Here is a 14,539-nt window from a genome sequence, read left to right on the forward strand (position 1 = left end):
CCTGGCCTTCTGGGGCAGCAGTGCACCTCTAAATGTACAACCTGTCAGAATTTCATTCAATGGAGAAGAATAAGTAGCTGGCTAGCTAGTTTAGCATCACCTGGTTAAGTCCGGCGGTTGTTGCTGACGTGAGGGGTTATGATAGCCAGTTGCTAAAAACCTGGGCTTTTAGAGATCAGACTAAAAGAACGACTCATACTGGGATGCAGATTCACCTCCATTCGAGTTAACCTATGTGCACCGTGTATGCCTACAGACCTCTGAGAATGGTTATCGGGTGATTCCCCTGATCGCCTGTGCTAACGGGCCTTCGGATCCGCAGTGCTCGCGTGACAGCCACACCGGAATACTTGCGGTCTGAAGAGTGGGAGCACCAAGCCCCAGGCCAACGTTTAATTGTGCTTCATTTAAACCTCACCCCAAGATGTCACATACCGGACCCCCTCCTCGATGGCGGAATTGTCCAAGAAGAGGACAGCCTGTGGCAGGTGAAAGAAACATAAAACCTGTTCATATGGATTAAAGGGGTTTATTCACGTTGGGCTACTGCTCCGGGCTGCATGATGACAAATTACAGACTTAAAGATGGACTTTATCTTTAAAAATGTATTTCCTAATTAATGCACCAAACGGCTGGAATAAAAAGAAAAAGCACAAAGCTCTTTTTCAAACAAGCAGTTAAATATTGCTCGACTTTCTTCACAACTTCGTTTCGTTAGCCACCAATGTGGTCCACTTTTCAAGTACTGCATCCAAACCAAGCTGTAGTTCGTGGAAAATGAGGCGCCGAATTGATTTAATAGTGCTAATGATATGTAAAAGATAAAATATTTTTTGATCAGACTGCAGAGCAATTCATTTTGAAAGAGAGTTTTCATTTGTCTGATTTTCACCCTGAGTTTGGTTTGACATGTTAGGGCGCGCGTTGTTTGGCTATCTCGGTACCCGTTATAGCTTGATTCCTCTCAGACCTGCCTTGTATTTGCTGTTAAATACTTCTATTTTCTTATCAGCAAAAGCTCTATTTTTTTTTTTATGTCACGGTGATTCATTTCCTGTCGGAAAAGCTTTATTTGGCAGCACTAATGACATGGCTAGCAGAGCTATTGGAGCATCACGTGTCCAAACAAACCTGGTCTTCTGTAGCATGGTCGTGTTTAAAGACTGTTGAGGTCAATTTTTCGATAAAGCCTCTAAAACCTTTATCATTTTTGGATATCTGTGAAGCCAGAACAGTTTCTTCTTTACTTCTGTTGTCTTACCAGTGCTAAAATATAGTCCAATAAAAAAATCAATCATCCATTAAATCTAAACATACTTAAATTGAGTTGCCAGTGTTATTTGTCTAGATAGATTTTGTTTTCAGCCTTTTTTAAAGGTTGTGTTTCAATAGACCATTCTCCAGATCAGTGGTTCCCAAAGTGGAGTTGGTCGTGAAACAGTGATTGGTTGGTCTGAAAAAGTTTGGAAACTCCTGGTCAAGACCACTCACACCACACACAGATAGAGGCTGCTTTGCAAAAAAAGATATTAGTATTAGCTATCCCCATTCTTACACTGATGGCTAAACCCAAGGGCAGTTGGGCTGCCAAAAAGTACTGCAGATCGGGCTGAGGTGAGCAAACAGTTTTTCCAAGAACGGAGAACATTGTGACTAGCTAGAGTCCGTCAGGATTTTCAAGGCAATATTCTTTCATTAATCTCAACATTTGAGTCCGTTCACAGCATTTCCTGTCAATTAGGTCATTTTCTCTGTCCATGGCATCTTAAAATCACACTGTAGTAAAAGTAAATGTATTATGATGGAATACAACTTTGGTTGAGAGGTAATTCATGGCAATAAATACTACATGAGTAAAAATCAGTGCCTTTTGGAGGTTACGCTGTTTTTTTAAAGTGCCAGAAAATGAGCCTCTCCCAAAAGAGCATTATTTATTCTGTGGACCCCCTCTCCCACAAAAAATATGGTAGTAAAATCTATGTTTTCAAACCTTTGGGTAGTGGATGATAAAAAACAATCCCTCATATGAGTCTTTACCTTTTACTAGGAGAATTTTTAAAAATACCTCTCTTTTTCTTGAAGGCAGAGTCCTTCCCCATAGGTTTTAGTGTGCTCTGTGCGTTTTCCACATTTGTTGGTGGATAAGAGCTGAAAATCATATTTTACTGCACACTTCTGTCTCTATCTATTCAAGGTTTACATTCTTGTACCTTCATTACATCTGAGTAAAGACTAGGGCTGGGTTGATATGCTTTCTTCACAATTTAATTGTATTATGATTTTTGGGGTGGCCATTTGATTCAAATTGTGATTCTACAATATTTCTGATATTTGCAATTTTTTGTTTACTTTTCTTTTTACAACACCAGACCATATGAAAAAAGTTGAATAACAATGATAATGTCTACAGACTATACCAGGAGCCATATTTTCTCAAAAAATGCATATCATGTGAGTCGAGGAGAAACATTTCACCCTCTGCTGGAGAAAAGTGGTAACTTTTTCCAATCTAGCTTATAAACAAAGACTGAAATGAAGGATTTAAATGAAAGAATATATTTTTTTTTAAACAGAGAATCCCGATTTTCATATTATAAAACAAAAACTCTCGATACACATATGAATTGATTTTTTTTTCTCCCACCCCTAGTAGCTACCCAAATCATGGCATCAGTGCAAACATGCTATAGATGGATTATCTATCATATTATCTCAACATGTTATATTTAGAGGTTGTTGTATTTTTTTTACCTCCTCATGCATCAGGGATGTGCTTAGCTCTCATAAGGAGTATGATAAACTTTGTCATCTCTCAAGGAAATAGGCTTGGACCACAGTACCACTTAAGACTGCAAATGAGATTAATACACCCATCAGCCTCTGTCTTAATAACATAGCGAAGCACAATTTAACAATAGAAAATTTAAAAGAAGAATTAGTTAGTTAGAAAATTTGAACATAATAACAACTAAAGATCCCTCATACAGGCGCTAATGAAATAAGGATTTCAAAATAGGTGTGAATCTTGACAGTTGTTGGCAAAATGCCAAGGTGTTGGACTTCACCACATTCAGTCATTGAAACTCAAAATTATGTGATCCAATGAGACAAAAAATCGAGATCTGTGTAAACCATGTTTCTACTAAAACTGCTTGGCCATGGCTTGTGCTTTCTGTTTCAGGTAAATTCCTTCCAATGAAAACAATGTTGGGTCCCAGGTATGATGACCAAGTTGCAGAGGAGAATCGGTTTCATCCGAGTATGCTCTCCAACTATTTGAGAAGTCTAAATGTAAGTAACGGTTGGGATAGGTACACTGGGAATACATTTAATATCTCATTATGTCCATAAATTTTTTTGGTATTTTTCGTCTTCCTCTCTTAGGTGAAAATGGGTTTGCTTGTCGATCTGACAAACACAACTCGCTTTTATGACCGCAATGACATTGAAAGAGAGGGCGTAAATTACGTGAAGCTTCAGTGTCGAGGGTAAGAATTTGTTCATGTGCTACACTAAATGCAAGTTGTGGTTGATTTGACAATAATGTCCAATAATACCTTTATCTGCTTTTGTTCAGCCACGGAGAATGTCCCTCAAAAGAGACAACTGCTATGTTCATCAGGCTGTGTGAGCACTTCATGGAAAAGAATCCCACAGAGTTAATAGGTAAGAGAACCAAACAGATCGTCTTTTTTCGAGTTCCTTCCATTTTCTTTTTAGTGGACAATTTCACAGTCTGAAAGTCAGTAAGTGGAAAAGTTTTGTTATGGCCGTGAAAATATCATTTGCATATAATCTGCATCTCGCACAGAATAAGTAATGAATGTTTAACACCATTAAAACAATTATTTTCTCCTGCTTGGAAAGTGTAATGGTAGACTAGAAAAAGTGTTTCAGAGAAATGTTTTTCTGTCCCGCACGACTCATTCCCTTAAACCAGTTTTGAGTTTTTGAACAAGCTTTTCAAAAGGAAGCAGATAAATTTGGATTTTGTGATGTTTGTTTTAGTGAGCGTTAGTAGTGGCGGTTTCACTAAAGAGGGGGTATTGTGCATTGTTAGGCTTTGCACTTTCTTTTTGGTACCTCTGTAGCAGCTTTACATAACTTACAGCTTAAATAAATCCCTATTCTTATACTAGTGTTTTATATCTTAAGGGCACCACAAACCCTTTTACCTTTCTGTTTGACTGGCTCTGTCGAGGCCCATCAGGGGCAAAGACATGGACAAACCATAATGTTTGAGGTCCGCACCCTTCCAAACATGTCATGATTCAGTTAGGAGATCCTGTGATGCTATGATATCAACATTTTGGCAAGTCTTGTTAAGATCTCATGCTACTTTTAGAATGACTTCTGATCAGTTCATTTGCAACATGTGTCAGGGTAATGTGCTTATAGCTCTGTAATCAGGCACTGGTTTGTTATTCCTTGGTAGATATTAAACACAGCTGCTGTTTTAGAGAAAGATTTTTCTGTGCAGGTAAATTTCACAGCTTCCAATTGCTAGACCTTTCTCCCGCATAAAATACTTCTTTACTGATGTGCAGGTCAGAATATATTTATTTCAAGTTTGTGAACCTTTTTATTTGGTTGGAAATAAATTTAGAGTTATATTGTATTTGGTCAGTGGTCTTTTTTTATTTTTATTTATTTATTCTTTTTTTTATTTTTAATTACAGGCGAGCATTCAAACAGCCTATCATACATGGCAATATAGTAACATAACATCAGATAAGAAAACATAACAAAAAAACAACAAAACAAAACAAAACAAAAAAAATACGACAAAACAAAATAAAAAAAAATAGGATCTCTTCAAATATTCAAGAAATAGATATACAGTAGCATCACAAGATAAAAAAAATAGCATAGCATCACCCTATAACATATGGAAGAGCAACATATAAAGGAGTACAGTACTTATAATTATATATAATCCCACTCTTCTATCAAGATTTGTTCCCATTTCATATTATGTAATGCTACTTTGCAATTTTTTGTTGCAATTATTTTTTCCAAAAGAAATTGGCTTCGCAATATATTTTTAAACCAACTTATATTGAGGCTAAATCTTGATTGAGCTTTTGATATAAATATTTTACCTAACAAAAATAATTGTATTTATTATCTGTGGACAACTTCCATCCAAAACTCCCAACATAATATTCAAAGATATAAAATTAAAGCAAATATCTAATGTCCTCAGCCAGTTTTGGATTTTAATCCAAAAACTTACAACACAAAGACAATAGAAAAGCAAATGCATCTGGTCTTCCTCTTCTTCATTTCAAAATCTACACAATGGTGACTCTACAATATCAAACATATTAAGCGTTTTTTTTTTGTATCAACAACTTTATAAAAAATCTTCAATCGAAAAATTCTAGAATAAGAATCAACTGTTGTTTTATAGATTGTTTGGTCAGTGGTCTTTGATGGCAGCACATCGTGTCTCCAGTAGAGGGCAGACTTTCTCTAAAATTAACCAGTTGAGGTGGAAGTAGAGCTGTATGTTGTTTATAAATGTCTACACTTGTAGTCACACAGTTCAACCCCTGAACCTCAGTCTGCTCCCAGTCGCGCTCCTTAAGCCTCAGGGTTCTGTGCAAGCTGCAAACATATGATTATAGAAGATTTTTAGTGCATCTGTTTATTTCAGTGTCGTGCATGCCTTTTCTTTTGTTATTTTTTATGAGTGTGGGAGTTTGAAACAACACTCCCTCCCACAGAGCTCTGTGTAGGTGATACTAGGTGAAAGGACATCAACAGAAACCAGATCTGAAATCCATAAAAATACATTTGATACAAATCAAAAAAGGAGTATGCACGTTTGTTTAACTGCCTTGTATTGTTAACTATGTGGTGATACTTAAATTGTAGCCACACTTGGTATAAAGTGACCTAAATAATCTTTCAACTGAGATTAACATAAACCTTTCACGGACTACCCACCATTTTGGCCGCGGTATGACTTTAAAGAGATACTCAGAGGGATGTTTTCTCCAAATACTTCTGTGACCAGTGTTAAAATAAGACTGTTGATTAACAACTTTTAAAGGGATGCATCTTTCTCATACAGCTTTAAATTATCATTTGATACTTACCTGATGAGGATAATATGACATATTTATGAAACTAAACTAGGAATTATTACTAAAAACTCCTTCTGAGTTTGAACAGCTGTTGTGCACTGGGCATCCACTGACACGTTCAGCTGAGGGTCTCCATTTTACAGGGTCACTCTTTAAACTGGAACACCAGGAGCTGACAGACACACTATTTGGCTCAAAGAAGACTATCGTTTAGGAGGCACCAAACCAAGTTTATCATGGCTGGGGGTCATCTGATTGTGGATGGAAGGGGAAATAACACTCTGGTTGCTCCACTAATAAAACATATACAGCTTGCGAAGCCACCCCCTAAAGTTCCTGGACACCTGGCAGTACTACCCCTTAGGGCTGTTTTCAGGAATGAATGTATAACCCCTAAACTAAATTTAGACCCTAGTTCCTGTGGTTGAACAGCTTATAGTTTCACATTGGTGACAGCAGGGTGCTCTCTGTAACTTCTAATGATTCTGTCGAGGTCTAATCTCAGCACCTAAAGGCTGCTGGGCTTCTTCTTCCACAATTCACCTCCAATATCAGAGCAGAACATGTGAATGTTGTCTTTAGCCAGCTGGTGATTGGGCTTTGTTGTCCCTGTGGTGCATGTGTCCAAATTAGACTCTTGCTTAAGTTGGTCTTTATTAGTCCTGCTGTTGCCGGGCAGACTTCCTTTGCTGTTGGAGAAATCTACTTATTTTGCGTTATTCACACCATTAAGTGAACTTGGATAGGAATGCTTGTCTATAGGCATGTCTATAGGCATATCAGTTACGTTTTAACATGACAAAACTTCAAAGGGGACTAGATACCAAAAAGCAAACTTCCTTCAAAATAAAAGTCATGATTCTTTTTGTGTAGGCGTGTGTGTGTGTGCAAGACAGCAGGTTTTATCCTGATATCAAATGTGTGTGTGAAAGCAGGACCCCCCTTAGGGTCTGCCTGTGCATCTTTTGAGATTGTGACTTGATGTTCCTGCTCAAAGAATGGGCTCAGCCTCGGTGCATCTCAAAGAAGAGTGATGCTATCTCTGTCAGCACATCAGATAAGATCTTGTTAAATCTGCAGCGTTGTCAGGTTATGCTACATTTCATTGTTGGTTTGAAGGCACAGAACATTGATACATATGTAAAGATAAATTGCTGATATGACTTGTGGCATAATGTCTCGGACAACCTCCATTAGTGTTATAGCTGTCTCATATTCAATTTAAATGCAAATGTACAACAGATTAATAGTTTTGTGCCTTTTTTTTCCTGTAGGTGTTCACTGCACACATGGCTTCAACCGGACAGGCTTTCTGATATGTGCGTACCTGGTGGAGAAGATGGACTGGAGGTAAGAGTGATGATCTAGACCAGTGTTTCCCAACATGGTCAGTTTTCTGCAGTGTTACGTGCTGCAGACATATCAGCAAACTCAGCTTCTGATTAAGGAAAATGTTCTCCTCGAGAGGGTGATATGAGGGAAACATGTCAGGATTTTTATATGGCAGGATATGGTTTCTGGATTTTATCAGGATTTCTTTTTCATATTTAGACTATTCTGACCTGCAAACAACATAGTACGATGAAATATGAGAACCAAATGAAAATAGGCCGCAGGCCTTGATTGGCCATTGGGCCCAGACGTCACAAATTCCCTAGCTGTGCTCTACTTAATCACCTCATGACAGAGCAGTTCAATAATTCATGCCAGCTGATCAGAGGAGGACGAGTCTTTAGTCAGAGGTGGAGCAGCAGTCTGACAGAGCAGAATCCCTGGAAGCTGCAGACACGCCGGCTGGATAAAAACCCTCCCTCCACCCACTGCTTCCTGGCTAATGAATATTCTGAGAGCGTTTACAGCCCTTCAGTCCAGTTTCATGTGCTGCAGGAGGATTTACAGTGAAATCGTCATCGTGGTTGCATTTTTCATGCTTCTATTTTCATACCTTCAGATAAACCTAGAGTGTTTTATGGGTAGGACTTGGTTACAGGACTTTTGTTAAGAAATACTCTTGATTTTTGAAATAACACATCATTAAACTGATATTTCTCAGAGCCTGAGGCGAGGCCATTTCTTAAATTTTGTTTCATCTCATTCACTTTGTCACTCTAATTTTTTTTTTAGTTGAAACATTCAATCATAAACATAGGAAAAGATTTTCAACAACTGTTTTTACCAACAGTAGGGGCAGAATCAGTCAGATCTCTGTCTCTCTGTTGAGCTTCTTGAGACCGATGTTTTGATTCTTATCTTTTGTGTTGTTAGTATTTAGTCAGTCAGTATTTTTATGGAGATTCCTCATCTTATTTGATTCTGTATGTATAATTCCAACACTGGCTATGGACTAATTTCATTATTTTTCAAATGCAGCACCAAGGAAAAAGCAAACTCTCAACTTGAAATGATCAAATATTGGAAAATGTTGCTAAGAATACACTGAAATCTGGACTTGATTGACACATTTGTTGAATAATTCTTGGTTGTTTGATAAATGAACAAACTTGTCCTGTTCTAAACATCAAACAAGCAGAAAAAATGTGTGATAAGCTAAGACAGAACTTAGACATATTAAAGTTAGGTCTTTAAAAGCTGCTGAATGTCTGAGCTCTCTGTCTCTTATCAGCGTGGAGGCAGCTGTAGCTGCTTTCAGCCAGGCTCGGGCCCCTGGGATCTATAAGGGCGACTACCTCAAAGAGCTTTTCCGTCGTTATGGTGACGAGGAGGACACACCCCCTGCCCCTGAGCTCCCGGAGTGGTGCTTTGACGATGAGGACGGTGGGGAAGTGGATGATGACGGAAACGCCATCGGGCAGGAGTCGGGCCCCAGCTCCTCGGGGTCGGCGCCCGGAAGACGAAAGAAGGAGAAACTGAAGCTGGTGAGGATTCCTGGAAGCTGCAGAAAATGGACTGTTAAGTGGAAAATGTCTGAGCTGTCTCTCTGCAGGATGTGGATCCCTACAGGGAAGCTTCTCTGAGTGAGGAGACTTCTGTTTGTAACGACTTGGTTCATTTGATGTCCTGACTCTGACAACACAACATGTCAGTCTCCACACTCCTTCTTGCTGAGGTATAATTTAATAGATTTGATAGAAGCTGCCTCCATGGCTTTATTCGAAGCTCTTGTCAGCTCCATTTAGTGTAATCAGAAGAATCCAATCATCTCAGGTTGCTTATAATGAGGCTTGTGTTTACGCTGAGCTGATGCTCTCACCCAGAGTTTTCGACTGGAGAAAATAAAGCAGAAGCTTAAATGGAATAATCAACAGTCGGGTGGTGAGAGAAGAGGCAATAAAACAGAAAAGAATAACACGAACTTATCCAAACATTGTTTTTAATACATAAATATTTGTTCAAATCGCATCTTTATGAGTACAAGAAGTGAATTCTTAAGAGTCCATGCTACTTAGCCTCCAAGGGCTTATCTTTCAATTACTGATCAAATTATTATTGTCTCGATTTCTGGATTAGTAGTTTGGCCAATAAAGTTCCAAAGTAAAAATAACACCGCCAAATAAAGATAATTAAGATGACGGCACTAGAAGAGGATAGAAATCTTAAAATGTTAACATAAAGGTGCTGAATCCAGACATTATTTGACTGATTCCCTTGAAAATTAACCTAATGAATCAACAGTCAGTTCATTTTTATTTTTAAAGAGCCAATTATCAACAAATGTTATCTCAGGACACTTTACAAAAGCTTTAGACTGTACTTTAAGTTGCCTTGCTAACATCAAGATGAGGTAATCTCTGATTTTGTGCTGGTTTTATCTCACCCCCTTGGTATCTTTGTAATATATATTTATGAGTTACAGCTAAAAAAAAATCCCTTTTTCTCACACTGGTGTTTTAGAAAACCTTTGTTCCAGTCGTTCTGAGACATTTTGTTTGAGCTTCTGTCTTTTATAGGGATTTATTCAACATATGAATGTGTAGTACCCCAGTACCGTATTGACTAGAATGTGAGGCAAGGTATTTTTTTTTTTATAGCCTGAAAAAAGAGGGCACCTTCTCTTAATCAGGGTCTAACCATTGACACATGCTGAAAGTTGCTACACAACCCCAACGGCAGAGAGCGCTAGCTTTTTGTAAAGCCAGAGACCTTAGGGCAGCTGCACTGATCTGTCAGTCACAGCAGATGCAGTGAGAGGAGATATGGACAGGAGATGAGAAAAGGAGAGGCAAAGTGATCAGAAGTTCAAATTGGACCAAAAGTTGGGCGAGTGAAAAGACAACTGAGGAGAAGTCATGATTCTAATTTTAAATAATGATGGTCAATGTAGCAGTTACGTAAAACAACTTTCAGGCAGACAAAAAATATGGTATTACGGAGTGTAATATTTGAAGATCATGCGTCCAGAAAGCGTCTGAAAGATGCAAACTGTAAAAGAAACGCTGATCTTGGTCCTCAAAGGTGCTGCTCCCAAGACATCCTAATACGGTAATATTTGGGGAAGTACTTGTAGCTCTTTAGAGTATTGTCATCATAGTGCTAAAGTATATCTGCTAACAGCTAAATAACAAGCAAGAAGAAGAAGAAATGTTAGCTAGGTTTGCAAAGAAGCATGACAACTTAACCCTCAACATCAGTCGTTTGACACTATACGGATTGATGCAGAAGTATGAGTCAGTCTTTAGCGTTAATACTGCTCAAACACTTCCAGCATTTCCAAATTCACAGCCATAATTCTGGTTTTGTTTAGTAGAAGCTTTAACCTCCAGTATAATGTTGACAGAATGACTGAGAAGACAACTCTTAGATGTTATGGCCAACTACTAAAATAAAAAAAGGAAAGTCAAAGCTTTTATTATTATTTTTTCAACCAGTTTTGTAGCTTTTCTGATGAATACACTGAGGAGCTTCTAGATTGGATGGTCAAGGAAAACATTTAAATCCCAGTGATCTTGATTCTCACATCCATGCAGCTATCCATGATTTGTTTGCAAAAATATTGCATCTGTCTCTCCTCTAAAAGATGTCGATTATCACTTTTTTTCCAGTCACTGCTCATCAGTAGAGATGGAGGAAGGAAAAGGTCACACAATGAGAGCAATAAGTAAGGTTATGAAATGAAGTGAAAGAACATGGAGCTTTTATTCTTGGAATAGAAGTGTTACAGATGTCTTCAGTTTGACTCAGGGGAGGCTTTCTGCAGAGGAACAGGAGTGTCGGGTGAGGAGAGGAAGAGAGAGGAATGAGGCGTCTGTGGTGGCTGTTTTTCAGGGAGTTGGGTTATAAAATGGATCTCTGAAAAACTGACATAAAAATGATTTCTAAGAGAAAAGGTGAAAGAAAGAATTAATGTGAGACTTCCCTACCTGTTGTCTGCACACAGGGATTCATAAATCAGACAAGGGCTAAAAAATTACAAGCAGCATTTTGTGTGCCTTTGTTTATGAGTAGGAGGGAAGGAGTGTTTTTCTCTCAACTGAAGCGTCTGTTTTCCATCTTTTTCCTCCCAGGGTGCAGTATTCCTTGAAGGCATCACAGTGAGAGGCGTCACACAGCTCACCTCACAACCCAAACTCGGAGATATCCAAAGACTGTGTCAGAATATGGCCGAGTGGGACAGGTGAGATCCTTCCCCTTACTCGCCTCGTCCCCCTGTGGGACGCTGTGTGTGTCTGTTTACGCAGAAGGTGGGAGCACTGCACTGTGTTAGAAGTGACTCATTTGTTGTAGAACCGCCTTTTTTTTATTTTGAGAGCTTGACACTTTGAGACAGGCAGCAGAGTCAGGAATAGATTTTCTGCTCTGGAGGAGTATGCAGCTGCTGTCTATTGTCACAGGCAAAGGAACACTCCCTGCTGCTGTACTCACTATTCTCCAAAGATGTTTTTTTTTACAAGTGTGACAGTTTTAATCCATCAACATGACTGTAAAAAGATACCAGACAAACCCATTTAAAGTTAGCATTTACATTATTTCATGAAACATTTCTTTTAGGCCCATTGAAAAGCTTTTCTAATATTATTGTTTATATTATATTATATTACAGAGTTTTTGGTTCTCAAATGCCACAGCTAAATGACTGGAGTTCATCCTGATTGGATGGCACAGGTTTCATGTCTGAGAAATGCTGCCAAACATGGGTTTGGCATGCTTTGAGCCACACTCACCAGCTAATTTGCTTGGTGCATGTGGATGAAAGTATTTTTTAAAACGAACTGGGGGGATATATGTTTTTGGAAATAGCTGGCTACGTGTGAACAAAGCCTGTGAGCTATTATTACCTCTGTGTCATCATGTCCGAGGTCTCAAATGAGCTGAACAGTCAGGTCTAGACAGGTGTGATTTGATATTTTTCCAGACTTTTGGAACATCTCACTCAGGTATTTTAAAAGTTATAGGTTTTTATTCTCACACCGAAGGAAAAACACTTAATATTCCCTGAGATTGATGCAGAAATGTATAAAATAAACAATATGACCTAAATAACTTTTTACTGTAATGCCCTCCATTTTTTGAGTCTCCAGAGTTTGGAACATAATTACAGACCCTAAACTGCTCACTATCTAAGCAGACCAAAGCTTATGCACATGTCTCAGAAAGTAAAAACACGGTGTGATGAAATGAACAAATTCCAGTTTGTAAAAGTGTGTGTTTATTACTTTCCAGGTCTGGGTTTCCTGGTGCTCAGCCTGTGTCCATGGACCGACAAAACCTCCGTTTCCTGGAGAAGAATCCTTACAAAGTCAGCTGGAAGGCCGACGGAACACGGTGGGTCTAAATCTCATGGGTTTTCTGTTAAAATGAATGACTCTTTAGCCTCGTGTGTCGGTACAGGCACGCCTCTTTGTGTCTGAGTGGACAGATTGGCTTCCCCTCTTATGGATTTGTCTCCTTAAGCAGTTGGTGTGTACTCAGATTGATGTGTGACGTGTCTTTATCTTGGAGCATCAGCGGGGTTGATTTACCTTTCTGGTCTTTTAGAGGAGACTGAGATCACTGTGAGTGGTCACTGTAGAGGTGGGGATACGTGTAATTGTGGAATCAATCGGTCAATTAGGTTTATATACAAGGCTCATTTGAAAACCACTGAAGCAGACCAATGTGCTTGACAAAGGTGAAAGCCAAACTGACAAGAATGTGAAGCATGTAAAACAGCAAAACATCAGAATGTTCGACTACCACAAAATGAAATCATGGCTGTGTCCAACGTAGAATAAGAATTAAAGATGCTCTTTTCCCTTCCTCTCACATTTTACATCTGCATTTGTTAATTTCTCTGGTTTTATTGCTCTATTAGCTGAAGCTGGTGTCGAGCAGTGTAGAAGAATTTTAGTATTCCTGCAGTCTGCTATGAACCTCTCTGATGTCTCTCTCTGCTGTAAATGTGCAGTATGCTTCTGAATATTTAATTCTGAAACCCGTGCTGTAATTTCCTGTTAAGAGTGCGACTGGCGGAGTGCAGATTTGGCTCCAGACCAAGATGCCACAGATTTGTGTGACAGACTGCAAATGCTTTTTTTAAAGTGTTGTTAAAAAAAGTTTTGCTCTGAAGTTTCTTGGGAAATGAAACTGAGCTGCTCCTCTTCTGCCTCGAGCTCCGTCCTTCACTCTGGTTTCCCTCTAGCTATTTGTGGAGACTTCCTTCAGTCAGGAGAGAGATGCAGGCAGGGATGCACAGGGTGTGCTGGCTATGAGTCATCACACAACTGCAGGATATGTTCTGTGTCGGGAATATGATGTTTTCCATCAAAACTGTGAAATACAAAGCTGAGGAGGTGTGAGACAAACAAAACACAGACCTGAGACTTACCTTATGTGCTGACACTGTACAATCTTAATGTTAATGATCAAAACAACATCAGCAAATCCAGAGAAAAAGAGCTGATCGTGGGTGTGCGTATGAGTGAACAGCTTGCATCTGTACTCAGTTCAAACATTATCACAAACACTTCAGATATTTTGGAAAAAAAACAAAGCACCAGAAATAATAGAGCTTGAAAAATCTGGCTGTGGGTTAAAATGTTTTGGACTGCTGTATTAACACTTCTGTCACAAAAGACACACTCCCCTGTGGAAACAATCAGGTGTACTCTGATTGTATAACATCGAACCTTGTCATTTCATATACTGTATCAGCAGTGCCACTTCAGTGTTTCCCCTACCATGATATGGAGGCACCTGCCCCCTGGAAGTCGAGTTAATTTCATTTTCCATACAGCACCAGATCACAGCTGGATTGATTTAGAGTTACCTTGCTCATAAATCAGGTCTAAACTTGTTATTTTTTAATTTAGCAGACTAAATAGCCTTATTTTATTCATCTAATTTACATGACGGGGTGTCATTTGTACATCGTCACGTTCACATTTCTCCTCGTGCTGTTTTGCGCACGGCAAAGTTCCACCACAGCGCGTTCGCAAACACACAAACGCGTGCACACATTTACACACAGACAAGCTCATTCCGTATATAGCGGACAGAGAGCTGGAAAAAA

At 39.0% G+C, this 14,539-nt stretch overlaps 1 protein-coding gene across 1 annotated transcript in view; it reads left to right on the plus strand.

The window, feature by feature from the left end:
- Positions 1 to 60: 60 nt before the first annotated feature.
- The window catches only part of rngtt (RNA guanylyltransferase and 5'-phosphatase), a 102,967-nt gene continuing 88,488 nt past the window's right edge, over positions 61 to 14,539 (plus strand). The window contains exons 1-8 of the mRNA XM_074685864.1: positions 61 to 488; positions 3,183 to 3,292; positions 3,386 to 3,489; positions 3,579 to 3,667; positions 7,368 to 7,443; positions 8,717 to 8,969; positions 11,556 to 11,665; positions 12,712 to 12,813. Coding sequence (XP_074541965.1) covers positions 425 to 488; positions 3,183 to 3,292; positions 3,386 to 3,489; positions 3,579 to 3,667; positions 7,368 to 7,443; positions 8,717 to 8,969; positions 11,556 to 11,665; positions 12,712 to 12,813 — 908 coding nt within the window. The 5' untranslated portion in view covers positions 61 to 424. The remainder of the gene's footprint in view (positions 489 to 3,182; positions 3,293 to 3,385; positions 3,490 to 3,578; positions 3,668 to 7,367; positions 7,444 to 8,716; positions 8,970 to 11,555; positions 11,666 to 12,711; positions 12,814 to 14,539) is intronic.

Source organism: Halichoeres trimaculatus, unplaced genomic scaffold (assembly GCF_033239565.1).
Source record: "Halichoeres trimaculatus isolate MK-OKI-2021-1 unplaced genomic scaffold, fHalTri1.1 fHalTri1_scaffold_13, whole genome shotgun sequence".
Classification (NCBI taxonomy): domain Eukaryota; kingdom Metazoa; phylum Chordata; class Actinopteri; order Labriformes; family Labridae; genus Halichoeres; species Halichoeres trimaculatus.